The 14,602-nt window shown below is 35.7% G+C and overlaps 2 protein-coding genes and 1 pseudogene across 3 annotated transcripts; 1 reads left to right on the forward strand and 2 right to left on the reverse strand.

Annotated features, from left to right (window-relative positions):
- The first annotated feature begins 1,455 nt into the window (after positions 1–1,455).
- LOC104701498 (GDT1-like protein 5) lies at positions 1,456–3,686 on the forward strand. The gene is made up of 12 exons (XM_010417191.3): positions 1,456–1,687; positions 1,786–1,854; positions 2,102–2,161; positions 2,264–2,311; positions 2,411–2,499; positions 2,594–2,630; positions 2,708–2,758; positions 2,844–2,957; positions 3,040–3,101; positions 3,188–3,260; positions 3,361–3,444; positions 3,534–3,686. The coding sequence occupies exons 1-11, from the start codon at positions 1,670–1,672 to the stop codon at positions 3,430–3,432; spliced, it is 693 nt and encodes a 230-aa protein (XP_010415493.1). The 5' UTR covers positions 1,456–1,669; the 3' UTR covers positions 3,433–3,444; positions 3,534–3,686.
- Positions 3,687–3,741: 55 nt separating this feature from the next.
- LOC104701499 (ATP-dependent Clp protease adapter protein CLPS1, chloroplastic) lies at positions 3,742–5,335 on the reverse strand. Of its 2 annotated transcripts, none has more exons than XM_010417192.3 (3): positions 5,094–5,335; positions 4,269–4,425; positions 3,742–4,127 (listed from the first exon to the last, which is right to left on the reverse strand). In XM_010417192.3, exons 1-3 carry the CDS (start codon positions 5,155–5,157, stop codon positions 3,866–3,868), a joined length of 483 nt encoding a protein of 160 aa, XP_010415494.1. In that variant the 5' UTR covers positions 5,158–5,335; the 3' UTR covers positions 3,742–3,865. The 2 variants fall into 2 exon arrangements, with proteins under 2 accessions (XP_010415494.1, XP_087315176.1); XM_087459050.1 differs by having other exon boundaries at positions 4,269–4,455; positions 5,094–5,278.
- Positions 5,336–9,526: 4,191 nt separating this feature from the next.
- Positions 9,527–10,556, reverse strand: LOC147941525 (uncharacterized; annotated as a pseudogene).
- Positions 10,557–14,602: the final 4,046 nt, after the last annotated feature.

Below are 14,602 nucleotides of genomic sequence, written 5' to 3' on the forward strand. Positions count from 1 at the left end.
CATTATCAAAGTAATTTTTTTAATAAATGAGTAAATTCTAATACTCCATTTAATGACTATTTAATGACTAAAAAAGAAAAACCATATTAACTTTATATTCAGTGGACCGATGAAACAAGAGCATTAAAAAGAAAAGCTTTGCTTGAAAGAAACATCTTCCTCATATATAAATGTAGAAACTATTACTAGCTTTGTTTTTTATTTTTATTTTAATGATGAACTCAAAAATTAAGTATTAACATTTATTACTGTCTCCCCTATTCTAAAACCAGCAACTCTCGTTTCTCTCGGAGGCTACCATTGACTTTTCTATTACCAAAAACATTCACTCATAACTTGGAAAAAAAAGATGCAAATGTTGTTATTTGGTATAAACCGGGGGGAGAGGGGAACGTACCAATAATGAAATGGTTTTGGACAAGAGAGTAGTAGTAGTAGTACTTAGTACCATTGAGAGTCAATGACGTCTAGGCTCTGTTTTTTACTCGTCAGAATCCGATCTTGTCTCTTTCTCTTCTCTTTTGAATTTTTTTGTTGTTGGGAGAAGTAAGTTAATATTCGTGAGAACATTTCGCTGCATTCTATGTACCATTTTTTTTCACTTTTTTTCTTTCATGAAATTTTTAGAGTCTTTTTTCTCTTTTCCGAAGTTATATTATAAACAGTACATTTGACCAAAACAAATCTTCCGCAACTTCTTATTGATGATTTGACAAGAGGTGAAAAAAAAAAAGTCATCACTTAGCTGTGGAGCATAAAGACTATTAGCCATTGTACTTGTAAAGCCAACACACAAAAAATACTGAAGCGCTCTAGAGCTTTGGATTCAGTAGGGTGTCTTACCGGGACTATTCCATCAACATTTCTGTAGATCTTAACCTTTATAACTCTGTCAGATAATTAGTTACTCTGATCCATGCAAACTTGTACGAAAATTTACTATATGAAACAACATCATATAGTTCTCCTCATTGGTTGATGATGACTGTTTAACTACGAGTGTAGAAGAAAGCTAGAAATAAAAGATTTTATCTCATTACTCTTAGTTTCACTTTCATGTAACTTTTGTGGTACTTGTGTTTCTTAGCAGCACATCGTTTTGGTTTAGTGAACGAGAAGTATACATTCTATTATCAATACAAGCATAACAACCAACATAAGCTGCAACATGAAATTTTTTCAAGAACCATATATATAATGAAGTGGGAAACTCATGAATCCTCAATCGACATGGTTTCTTTCTACTGGAGTTTCGCTGGAGCCTATGTGACAATGCTTTTATCCACAATTTGGTAAACCGCCATTGTTTGTGATCAATTCTTATACATATTCTCTCATCTATTTTTGTTGTAAATAATTCCTATGTACTAATTGCCTCTTAATGGAACATTAATAAATGAATATACTCTATGAGTCAACCTGTTTAAAGCTAAGGTTCGTTCCAATGAGTCCTACAAAGCAAAGATCTTCGAATCGTATTCTTCCACGTGGCAAGATCTGCCCAATGAGAATCTTTTTTTTTTTTTTCTTAACACAGTCCTCCTTATGCTCTCCACACTCCTACCAAACAGATCCCAAGAAGAAAAAAACATTTACCTTCTCTTACGCGACTTATAGGCAAGCTCTCGTCGGCGGCAACAGATTCGCTCCGCCGTGATTCTCGCCAGTCATGGGTTCGCTTTTGCAGGTTTTTGAAGCTATTCTCTTCTTCTTCTCAAATTCAAAGTTTTTATACTTTTGGTTTGGAATCATTAAAGCTAAATTGATGAAGGGGTTCTTCTGTAGGGTTTTACTAAATCACTCGCTATGACTTTCCTCTCCGAGATTGGTGACAAAACGTTCTTTGCTGCTGCTGTAAGTTCTCTATATAATACTCAAAAGCTTGAAGCTTTAGCAACATTTCGAATCCAAACTTTGCTTTGATGCTTCGTTTCTTTGTTTAGTTTTTGAGAATTTTAAGCTAAGTTGAGATGTTGATGTGGTTATGTTCTTTGATCAAAGCTGTTGACTTTTTTTTGTTATCAACATGAACAGTATTAGTAGCTTTCTGTAGGGATGATGTTTTTTCTTCTGTGAGCTAATGTTTTAACTCTGTAACCAGATTTTGGCAATGCGTTATCCTAGGAGACTTGTGTTGGCTGGTTGTTTATCAGCTTTGATTGTGAGTTTTTTTTTTTTTTTTTTTTTTTTTTCCTATGTCTTTATACAATTGTTGAGTTGAGTTCAATGAAGAAAAAAGCTCATTTTGTTGCTTATACTTTAGGTCATGACTGTTCTATCTGCTACACTCGGTTGGGCTGCTCCAAATCTGGTAAGATATTTGTGAAAATGCTTGTGTCTGTTACTGAATAATCTCTATGAGCTTGCAACTTGACAGATGCTGATTCGAACTTACACTTACAATATGCAGATCTCTCGTAAATGGACCCATCATATAACAACATTGTTGTTCTTTGGCTTCGGGTTATGGTCTTTGTGGGACGGTTTTAAAGAAGGAGGGTAAGTGAACTTAGATGACTTTGAGGAACAATATCTGTTTCCACAAATTTCAGGTAGCATTTTTCTCATCCATATCTGGTTTTTATATATGCAGGGGTTCTGAAGAATTGGCAGAAGTTGAAGCAGAACTGGTTGGTTGTTCTTCTTGTAAATCTTTTTTCATCTTTAGAGACAATGCTTTTGGGTTGACACTTGTTCAATATCATAGGATTCTGATATGAAGAAGACTAAAGATCAATCGATAAAAGACAGCAATAAGGTATGGAACTTGATCTTTAAAAAAAAGATTCAAGACTGCTTGAGGGCACACAAAGGTTTATATAATTTGTTTTCTGATGTTGTAGATTGAAGATGAACAGAAAAAGCTGAAAAGACCGTTCCTTACTGCATTCTTCTCTCCCATTTTTCTCAAGGCGTTTTCAATTAACTTCTTTGGTGAGTGGGGTGACAAGAGTCAGGTAACTTTCCGTCTGCATCATTTTGCTTGGTTCCACTTTTGCTAGCGCTTCACATACTCACTGTTACTTGCTCTATTTCTAGCTTGCGACTATTGGTTTGGCTGCAGATGAAAATCCAGTTGGCGTGGTCCTTGGCGGAATTTTGTAAGCCTTCTACACATAATGATTTATATCAAACTGATAGCTCTTTCTCTACTGCTTACAGCTTCCTAATCTCTCTGCTTGCACAGGGCACAAACATTGTGCACCACAGCTGCTGTGCTTGGTGGCAAGAGCTTAGCATCTCAAATATCCGAACGAATTGTAATGTTCTATGATATCACTCTCTTTATTCAGTTATTGAAGCAAAGTTCTGTGGTTTTTTTTGTCAAAGATCTGATCAAATGGGTCTAATGTGTTGCAGGTGGCTCTTTCCGGTGGAATGCTTTTCATTATTTTTGGCATCCAGTCATTTCTTACTCCGGTTGATGCTTGATATCTCCATATGGTATTCAATCAGTTGCAACTAAAATCGTTTTGGCAATAACATTCATTTGTATACTCCTTTTAAGTTTTCCCCATGTCTTGAAACTGCAGGTTTCTTGGATTTGAATGCTTTTATGGCAAGATGAAGCTGAAGAACACGTCGCTACCTTACAATTGCTTAGATACATTAACAATAGTGATTACAGAATCAGAAAGATTCTTATGTAACACCATTTGACTTCAATAAAGTTTTGTTTATTTGCATTCTGAAGTTCCATATGAAAAAAAAAAAAAACTTAAACTCAACAAGAGATCTATGTAGGGGCAAGGTTCATTGCATATAGTAACAGTCTTGTACCAAATTTCTGATATTATATACATTAAAGGTCTAAAATAGAGAGCCATGGGAGGTGGGAAAATCTATACTGAGTTTTAACTAGTTTTCAGCAGCCTCCACCATCGGGTTCAACGGAACTGAGAAGGCCGTTACCACGCAGCTGCATACAGTGTTGCTCTGCATCGGCCTGAGCACAGACGATCACAACTGCAATACCGTTGATGTGGGCTTCTTGCATTATGTTAACTGCGTTGTCTACAGTCATACCTGGTATGACCTTCATCAACACCTGAACCACATATTCCCTCTTGTTGAAGTTGTCGTTGTGTAGTATCACCCTGTAAGGTGGAGCCATCTTCTTTGATTTCCTGAATCACACAGCAAAGAAAGAACCACAATAAACATTTTTCAGACTGTCCAACCTAAATCTTGATTACAATACATTCTTCGAGAATCTGTCCTAGATGAATACTACATTTAAGCATATGAATTTGGCAATTTGAGCATACCTCAAATCAAACTCGGATTCACGACCAGGAGTGGTTTTCTCTATAATTGGTTTGTCCAAGACACCACCTCCTTTACCTAATGCGGCAGATGTAGACAAGGTCATAAGAACACCACGACTCAGACATGGTCCTTTGGAGAGTGAATGTTTGTCCCCTCCTGCACACATCCACGTAAGAGAGAGATCCGCTGTTACCACAAGATATCAAAGAAAAAAAGCCCTAAGGTCGAAGATGACGTTTTTGCAATAAGGAACCACTTTTTTGTATTAAAGCTTATCTTGCAGCACCCTCATATTATACCCCAATAAACTCATTTAAAGTGTTTCTCAAGATTCAAGTGTGTTGCTGCACTTATGAACTTTCCTAATACCTTAGACTTTACAAGAATACTCAATCAAGCAAACAACTAAAAAAAATTAAATCACAACTACAAAAGCCACAGAGATAATAAAAGTGTCTGAATCTTTTTTTAAAAAGGGAATAGTCAGAACTCAGAAACATCAACACATCTTTTAAGAACATAACGTTTTATCAAAAATTCAACTTCAATAAACACATAAGTGATTAAGTTCTATCTGTACAAATAATAATTCCCTGTTTTGTTTCGGACAAGTGTGAAGCATGCCTTTTTCCAAACACCTGATTGCCCTCACATATGTCAGTTTAAGCAATAAAAATCAACCGCCCAAATCAGTTTGTAGCAATTGGAATGAGCAAATCAAACACAGAAAGGTCCTGAATTTGATTACTAATTCAAAGTTTCTAACTTTGATTCATGTTGATACGGAATCAGAGATAAAGAGAGGAAGAAGAAGAAGACAGAACCTGATTTAGAATTGAAGAGAGTGGATGGTGCGAGAGCTAATCTCCCACAAATCGTAGTCTCCATTGGTCTCTTCTTCGCTCGCTCGCTCTCTCTCTCTCTCTCTCTCTCTCTCTCTCTCTCGTGCTTCTCAGTTCTCAAAAAAAGAAAAGACACAGAAACAATCAGGACCGAACAATTATAATCACATAGAGAAAATTTTCAGAAATTGGTGTGGTTTATGGGGTTTCACGTTTGTTCCCTTAAAAACGCTGCGTTTAAATTGTTGGGATTTATTAACCATCTTGTCTGACCGTCTCGGTTTATTAAACCCAATTTCGAATCTCTAAAATATTTTCGGTTTAATTGTTATCATACAAACATTTATTAATCTCAATTAGAACCACATCAATGTGCATACATATATGTACAGTACAATATTTTTGGTGGTTTAGAAAGCAATTGTTGTTGTGAAAGTAAATAAACTCGAAGGATATATTCTCTCTTCTTATTAATGATTCAATCGAACGAATAAGTATATTATATAGTAAAGGATAAAGTCCTAAGTACAATGGGATTTCTAAACCGACTTCGAATAAGAGAAGAGGGCCAATGGACCTTGTGGACTTGTACATATGACTGGGTCGGTTATAGAGATCCACTCCAAGTGATTTACAACACTCTCCCTTGGATGACATAACCGTGCAAATGCTAAGAGATCACCGTAATACGCTTGGGGACACTGCCTCTTTAAAAACTTACCAGGAAAACCCATTGGGACAAAACCATGGTGAAGGAAAAAGAGTACAACACGTATTACTCCCCCTGTTCCAAGCATCACTAAAAGTCCTTAAGTCTCCGCATCCCAATCTGGTGCGTGAGCTTCTTGAATGTTGATGTCGGTAATGACTTGGTGAAGAGATCGGCTGAATTGTCGCATGACGGAACTTGCACCACTTGAACTTCTTCGGCCTTTTGTAGTTCATGTGTGAAGAAGAACTTAGGCAATATGTGCTTTGTCCGATCTCCTTTAATGTATCCTTCCTTGAGCTGTGCGATGCAGGTAGTGTTGTCTTCATACAAGATAGTTGGTCCCTTGTCATCGGCCATGCCACAATCTGATTGGATGTGTTGTGTCATGGACCTCAACCAAACACACTCACGGCTGGCTTCATGCATGGCTAAAATCTCTGCATGATTAGATGATGTGGCCGCAATGGTCTGCTTCATCGAACGCCACAAAATTGCTGTACCACCGTGCCTAAACACATAGCCGGTTTGAGACCTTGCATTATGTAGATCAGATAGATAACCTGCATCAGCAAAACCAACTAAACCTTCTTTGTTATAGTTAGTATAAAATAAATCCAAATCCAAGGTTCCTTGTAGGTAACGCAATACATGTTTGATACCGTTCCTGTGCCTTTGGGTCGGACAAGAACTAAATGTTGCTAGGAGGTTCACGGCAAAACAAATGTCTGGTCTAGTGTGGCTAGCCAAGAACATTAATGCTCCTATAGCACTGAGGTATGACACTTCCGGACCGAGAATCTCTTCATCGTCCTTCTTTGGACCAAATGGATCACTGTCCAAATTTAGGCTTCTTACAACCATTGGTCTAGGCAATGGATGAGTCTGGTCCATATTAAATCTCTTGAGTACCTTTTTCAGTATATGCCATTTGATGCACAAGGATTCCATCATTTATGTACTCAAGTTGCAATCCCAAACAGAACTTAGTTTTACCTAGGTCTTTCATTTCAAACTCTTTCTTGAGATATTCAACTGTTTGGGCGATTTCTCCAGAGGTTCCTAGGATATTCAAATCATCCACATATACTGCTATGATTACAAACCCTTTGTTTGCAAACTTCTTTATAAAAATACATGGACTGATGGGATCATTCTTATAGCCTTCTTTAGCTAGGTACACATTTAGTCTATTATACCACATACGCCCACTTTGTTTCAGTCCATAAAGGGATTTGTTTAGCCTTATGCAATATTGTTCTCAAGAACCATTCTTATCTTTGAGCTCAATACCCTCTGGTAATCTCATATAAATCTCATTATCCAGTGGACCATATAAATATGCGGTCACTACATCCATTAGCCGCAAATCAAGTTTTTCTCTTATAGCCAGACTTGTTAAAAATCTAATAGTCGTTGCATCCATCACAGGGGAGTATGTCTTCTCATAATCTATTCCTGATCTTTGAGAGAATCCTTGTGCTACAAGTCGTGCCTTATATCTTACGATTTTATTATTCTCATTTCTCTTTCGTACAAAGACCCATTTGTGTCCAACTGGCTATATATCGAATGGTGTCCTTAAGATCGGACCAAACACATTCCTTTTCTTTAATGAATTCAACTCCACGTCAATGGCTTCTTTCCATTTTAACCATTATGAACTTTGAGAGCACTCTAATATAGACGTGGGTTCATGATCCTCATTTATTTCAAGTGCTACCTTATATGCAAATATTTCATCGATGTTGACATCTGTTGGGTTCTATTGAATTCTAGACATGATATAGTTTATTGAGATCTCATTATTATAAATACCTTCAGGACCTTGAGGTTCATCGTCCCAAACCTCATTCGGTGCCTTAGGATTTGCCGCGGCCATGTCTATATTTTTCTTAACCTCGGTTTTATTTGCACCTTTCTTAGATTTCCGAGGATTCTTATCTTTGGAACCTATTGGTCTACCACGTTTCAAACATGCCTTAGACTCTGTAGCAACTTGTTGATTGTGTTCCTTTTGAACATCAATACGTATTGGTGTATTACAAGCTGGTATGTACTATTTCATAACTCTCTTTAGGACAACAAAGGAATCTGGCAATTGATTAGCTAGCTTTTGCAAATGTATAATCTTTTGGACCTCTGCCTCATATGCTAGAGTCCGACGATCTTGCCAATCTAAGGATGTTTGATTCCATGATATTTCTTTGACCAGCTTGTTTGTCTCTCCACCCAATATAGGAAAGTCAGATTCATCAAACTGACAATCCGCGTATCTAGCCTTAAATAAATCACCCGTAGTTGGTTCTAGATACTTAATAATGGTGGGAGAATCAGATCCAACATATATTTCCATCCTCCTTTGAGGTCCCATCTTAGTTCTCTGTGGTGGAGCAATCGGTTCATAAACGGCACACCCGAATGTTTTTAGATGGGATATGTCTAGCTCATGACCCGTTAATAATTGGGATGGCGAATATTTATGCTCATTAGATGGCCTGATCCGTATAAGCTCTGATGCATGTAATATTGTGTGTCCCCAAGCCGACACAGGAAGCTTCGACCTCATGAGTAATGGTCGAGCAATTAATTGAATCCATTTAATGAAGGATTCAGCTAATCGATTCTGTATATGTACATGTGCCACAGGATGTTCCACACTTACCCCCATGGACATACAATAATCATTAAACGCTTGGGATGTAAATTCACCAGCATTATCTAGACGTATAGTCTTAAGTGGAAAATCTGGAAAGTGAGCTCTTAGTCTTATGATTTGGGCTAACAATCTAGCAAATGCTAGGTTTCTTGTGGATAACAGGCAAACATGCGACCATCTGGTCGATGCATCAATAAGGACCATACAATATCTAAACGTCCCATAAGGTGGGTGTATTGGTCTACATATATCTCCTTGTATCCTTTCCAGAAAATAAAGTCTCTTTAGTGACTTTCACTGGTGATGGCCTTATAATGAGTTTCCCTTGTGCACATGCTACACACATGAGATTTTTAGGGATAACTCGTCTCTCTTTAAGAGTGGGCCCATTTGAATTCATAATTAGCTTACGCATCATGTTCGAACCCGGATGGCAAAGCCAGTCATGCCATAAAGTGAATTGTTCATTGAGCATCTTGTTCATTGCCATATTAGCCTCTATCATATTAATCTTAGCATTTTAAAGACCAGTGGATAATGAGGGTATAGTCTCTAAGACTTTCTTATGGCCTTGCGTGATTTCAGTAATATATAAGAACTCTTGGTTTCCTTCACCCTTAGTTTCAACATGTAAACCATTCAAACGAATGTCTTTGAAACTCAATAAGCTCCTCTTTGACCTGGGTGAATATAAGACATCACTTATTTCAAGATGTGTGCCATTAGGTAAAAATATATTGGCCTGGCCGTAGCCTTCAATTAAACTTGTTATACCCGCTATTGTGCTAATATTGACATTTTTCAAAATGAGATTAATAAAGTATCTCTTATCCTTCAAAATTGTGTGGCTTGATCCACTATCCACCACAAGTATGTTCTTGTCCTCATCCATTTCTAAAATGGACAAGAATTTATGTTTTAAACATAAAGTAATAAAATAAACAATTTTATATTGAAGGAAATAAAATAATTGAATTTAAACCAAAATTATAATCTAATAAAATTCAAAGTATAAAACATAGAAATTAAATCAAGATAATTTTAAATTTAATTTTTATCTCCTAGACAATCCGAAGTCTCATAATCCAATTGGTCATCATTCTCATGATCGACATCTCCTTCACCATCGAGATGAACCAGGTTAGCTTCTGGATTCTTTTCCAAACTCTCTTGATAGAGATAATAAGGTGCTTAGATGTCCTGCACGTCTTTGCCCAATGGTTCCCCATACCACATCGTTGGCAAACGAATTTGGTCTTATTTTGCGGTTTGAAAATTCCGCGGCCTCTACCTCTTCCACGACCGAAGTCTGATCGATTCCCACGGCCATGACCATCATAATAGTTTCCTTGGTAATTGCCACGACCACACATCCTCTACCACCACGACCACGACCGTGATGCTTGTCTCTATGGACGTAGTTAGACTCTTTGGTCTCTTTAGGCCTTTGAGGCTCTTTCTTGGTCATATCAACCTTATGGGCTTCTGGTAATGGGGCAGTACCAAGAGGTCTCATTGCACTGTTCATCAACAATAACTCATTGTTTTGCTCAGCAAGTAGCAAACAAGAGATTAGACTTGCATATGTCTTAAAGCTCTTTTCACGATACTGTTGCTGAAGCAGTATGTTATTGGTGTGAAAGGTTGAGAATGTTTTCTCTAGCAAGTCTTCCTCAGTAATCTCCTTACCACATAGTTTCAAGATCGAGACTATCTTAAATAGCTCTGAATTATACTCATCCACGGATTTAAAATCTTAGATCCTTAGGTTTTTCCAATCGAATTGAGCCTTTGGTAGGAGCACCGTCTTTTGGTGTCCATATCTGTTTTTCAACTCTATCCAAAGGTCAAGAGGATTCTCAATGGTAAGGTACTGATTTTTGAGACTCTCATTAAGGTGATGGCGTATGAGGAGAATCGCCTTGTATCTTTCATTTTCGGTGGTATCATTACCATCCTCGATACATTCACATAGGTCCTTTGATTTCAGCATAAACTTAGTGTCCAATGCCCATTGCAAATAGTTGTCTCCATAGACATTAAGGGCAGCATATTGGAGATTGTTGATCTTTGCCATCTATAAAATACAAGACATGCACCCGATTATTTTCATGCGGTATTTAAGACCGATCCATGCAATCGTTTTAGTCTTAGGCCATGCAGTATTTAAGACCGAACATGCCGATTGTTTTAGTCTAGGCCATGCGGTATTTAAGACCGAACCATGCCGATTTTAGTAGATAATTTCTTGTCTTTTATTAAATAATTTAGTGGTTAATTGTATGCATGAAAACAACCCTAGATAAATTTAAAATCTATTATGAACAAGAGAAAGCATGCAAGCAATTTTCTATTTTAGTGTATTTCCTTTTATTAAGTTTTCTTTTTTAGTTTAGTAAATTTTCCTATTCTGAAAAGAATTAGGACAAGAGGTTTTAGGAAAAACTTTTCTCTAGGTTTACGATTTTCTAGGGTTTTAATTTTAGGATTTCATGCAAGACATAAAACAGTTCCGATTTTAAGTTTTGATTTTAGGGTTTTGATTTTAGACAAACAATCAAAGATACTCAGACTTAAAACTTAGAACAAACAGTTTAATATATATTTTTTCGATTTTAGGTTTTTAGTTCTAAGGTTTCATGCATGAACATAGAACAAACAAATAACAACAATCAATTCATCCTAAATAATTCTAAACCTCATACAATCCGATTTTAAAGTTTTAGAATTCAGGGTTCAAGGTTTTAGGGATTTAAACTGAATACAATCGGATTCAGGGTTTAAGATATTTAGGGTTTATAACTTTAGGAATCAGATTTGTTGATTGTGTAATTGCAGTGTTTAGGGTTCTAATAGAATTAAGGATAAGATTCGATATACATGTCCAATAAGTTCGATTGTTTACCTTAACACCTTTTGGGGTTGAATGGAATTGATCCTGGAGCTAAAGACCTCGGATAACAAACAAGCTGATCACGAACAAGCCACGAACCTCAAGCTTGATCACTAATTTATCCTCTGTTTTTGAGCTTGAACGAACAAGGGCTGTTGTGTGGCGGCTTTAGGGTTTTAGAGATTTTCTTTGTTGGAGTTTAGGACAAACTCGTGCTGATAACGTGTTGTGAAAGTAGAGAAACTCGAAGGATGTATTCTCTCTTCTTATTAATGATTCAATCGAATAAGTACATTATATAGTAAAGGATAAAGCCCTAAGTACAATGAGATTCCTAAACCGATTTAGAATAAGAGAAGAGGGCCAATGGGCCTTGTGGACTTTGACATATGAATGGGCCAGTTATGGAGATACACTCCAACTCCAAGTGATTTATAACAATTGTAAAATGATATTAAAAATGGTATATTTTATAGAAAAATGGAAACTCAATTTTTTGTTTGATTATATTAAAAATTATGTGGTATCAGAACAATTTTGCTATTTTCTTTTCATTTTCCTATCCTAAACCATTTTTCATAATTTCACCAATTATATACAGATTAAATTTATGATTCATGTTCTAATTTACTTAAGCCATACATAGTGTGCTAATATATTTTTTCCATAGTGAACAACCAAAAAAATTGAAATCAAAGGTTTACTTCTAATATCGAGACCTCAATCTCCCAATTTTAGGTTGAATTAGATTAAAAAACTTCTCATTAAATGTGAAATAAAGTTATGATGCCAGTCTATTTCTAGTGAGATCTAAATCATGTTGGAAAAACAACAATATTTTCAGTTAAAAAAATCAAAATTTTAAGTATTATATTTAAAAAAATCTAAGTTTTTAAGTATTAGGCCCTGTTCTTTTATTGATCGCTGAATCAGCGATAGTGACAAAAGAAAACCAGTGTATTTTTGTTACTTTAAACACAAAATTGTAAAAAACAATGATGGTGGTGTTTTTATAAAAAGAGACACAGCGCTTGTTTTAGAACAATAACTGATCGCTTAATATTTCAGCGAAAATTATGACTTATTTTGGCGACATTTCTAACTGTTGTGATTCATTCCGGCAACTATTTTGATAACTTTAAGTTCCATGATATGTTCCGCGACAATTTTTAATAGGTTCATGGCTATATAAACATTCATCTGTTGCGATCAACACAAACATCCACGAAGATCACTCTCATTTAAGTAAAAAAAAAAAGTCTAATGCGTCTCATACAAGAATTAAACAAAATAAAAGGTCTCGTACAAGAATTAAACACAATAAAAGTAAGAGAAGGAGTCTGTCTAGAATTAAACACAATAAAGCTAGAAGAGATAGAGATGGAGCTAGTCCGATAATTTTTGGTCTTCTCCAAGGCAAGTGAGGGTGTTTTCATTGTCTTTAGACATAGCAAAGATCACCCGATGAGATTTCAAGAGCTGATCATGTGACTCTTTGTGAGAGTTTAAACTGATTATAACCACTATCTTACCTTCTGAATCTATCATCACATATTCATGTGAGGATACTATTAACTCACACAATTGTTGGAGATTGTTCATTGTTCCTCCATTAGCGCAATATACACTGTATTTTTTCAGTCGGTGTTGTTAGTTGAGCGATTGTTAAAACTTAAAAGAACTGACCTTAATGTCTTGAAAAAAAACATATGTTGCATGTTTTATTAAATATACTTTTCATAAATTTATGGTTAGTCAAGGTAGTTAATATGGAAGTTTGTATGTTTTGGGTTGGATTTTCATAGTTCACATATGTATATGAGAAATCATAAAGAAACTAAAAATTTTATTTGTAGCAAGATTTCTATAATATGTCCTCTAATTACAAGGATAAAATGAAAATAATATAATAATTGCTCACATGAAAAGATATTTGTGTTTGGTCAACATGTGTGCACTTTAATCCCTTAAATTGGTTCACATAGAAATCTGATTTTTGTTTTCATATTGTGGAGTATTCAATATATCTATATTAAATATAATAAATAATTTGAGTAGAACTATTAGGATATATCAACTTAAAAACAACATCAACTTAGGGTTTAATGGTTTAAGTTGTTGTCCCTTTTTAGTTGGGTGGTTTAGCATAATTCATGACACATTTTTGTCTTTATGTCTCTTTTATCATACATGCAACTTAGGAAGCGCGGAAATTTTGGATCTCGCCGACATTGCTCGTCGCGTTTGATTGTTACTCATGTTTTGAAATCAAAGCATGTAAATGAATACATCATTTCTATCTTGTTCACATTGAGCAACGTGGAGAAGGTTTTCTCCGGATTCTCCAAGTCTAGGGAGAATCTAGCATTCATCAACGAGCTTTTGCTTTTTTGGAATCTCGTCAAAACATATCGAGTTCTCGATGAATTGGAAGAGGTCCTTTGAACCTCTTAATTCTTATTGTCGATTATGTAGGTTTTGGATGCGAATAGAGTTATCTAATCGTGGAATATGCAATTGCAGACGCTATATATTAGCGTCTGATTTTGGACACAAGATTACAGTTAGAATTGTTGAGAAGCTAAGAGAAGATATTATGTCAGGGAAACTCAAATCAGGAAGCAGAGATCAGGGTTAATCCAAACTATATATTTTATATATGGAGTTAGGTACAGCTTAGTTGATCCAAAATTGTGAATGGTGTAGGATGCATTGAAGGAAAGTGTGTTAGAGATGCTAACTATGAAAAACAGCAAGACAGGGTTTCAAATGGGTTTCAGGTTCTCTTCATTTTGCTCTGTTGCTTCGTTTCATATGCTCTTGGGCTATGGAAGACTATGGTTTAAGTTTGGTTATGTGTTGTGGTGTATCAGGAAACCAACTTTTATAATGATTGTGTGAACGGAGGTGGGAAGACTACGTCTCTTGGTAAATGCAATAGACATTAATGGTTTAGAGTGGATGACTTTTACGACTTAAAATTTACCGAAACGCATTTAAAATTATTCAAATTAAATGGTTAATCGTGTTTTGGTAAATTTTAAATTGTAAAAGTTTAATGTTTAAGGCTTAAAAGCAACATCAACTTAGAGTTTAATGGTGCATATGTTGTTATCCTTTTTAAATTGTGTATCTATACCCATTTTAATTTACTGTATTTTGTCTTGATGTCTCTTTCACGTTGCACACATCTTTGGAAGTTTGAAGAATTTGGATCTCATCCACATTGC

Source organism: Camelina sativa, chromosome 7, assembly GCF_030686135.1.
Source record: "Camelina sativa cultivar CO46 ecotype springtype chromosome 7, ASM3068613v1".
In the NCBI taxonomy this organism is placed as follows: Eukaryota; Viridiplantae; Streptophyta; class Magnoliopsida; order Brassicales; family Brassicaceae; genus Camelina; species Camelina sativa.

Bases quoted from the DNA above. Each gene is read 5' to 3' on its own strand.
- LOC104701498 (XM_010417191.3), top strand. The intron at 2,759-2,843 runs GTATGGAACTTG...CTGATGTTGTAG, and splicing joins CGATAAAAGACAGCAATAAG to ATTGAAGATGAACAGAAAAA. The intron at 2,958-3,039 runs GTAACTTTCCGT...CTCTATTTCTAG, and splicing joins AGTGGGGTGACAAGAGTCAG to CTTGCGACTATTGGTTTGGC.
- LOC104701499 (XM_087459050.1), bottom strand. From the start codon at position 5,157: ATGGAGACTACGATTTGTGGGAGATTAGCTCTCGCACCATCCACTCTC. The intron at 4,456-5,093 runs GTTCTGTCTTCT...TTGTGGTAACAG, and splicing joins TCTCTTCAATTCTAAATCAG to CGGATCTCTCTCTTACGTGG. The intron at 4,128-4,268 runs GTATGCTCAAAT...TGTGTGATTCAG, and splicing joins GAATCCGAGTTTGATTTGAG to GAAATCAAAGAAGATGGCTC.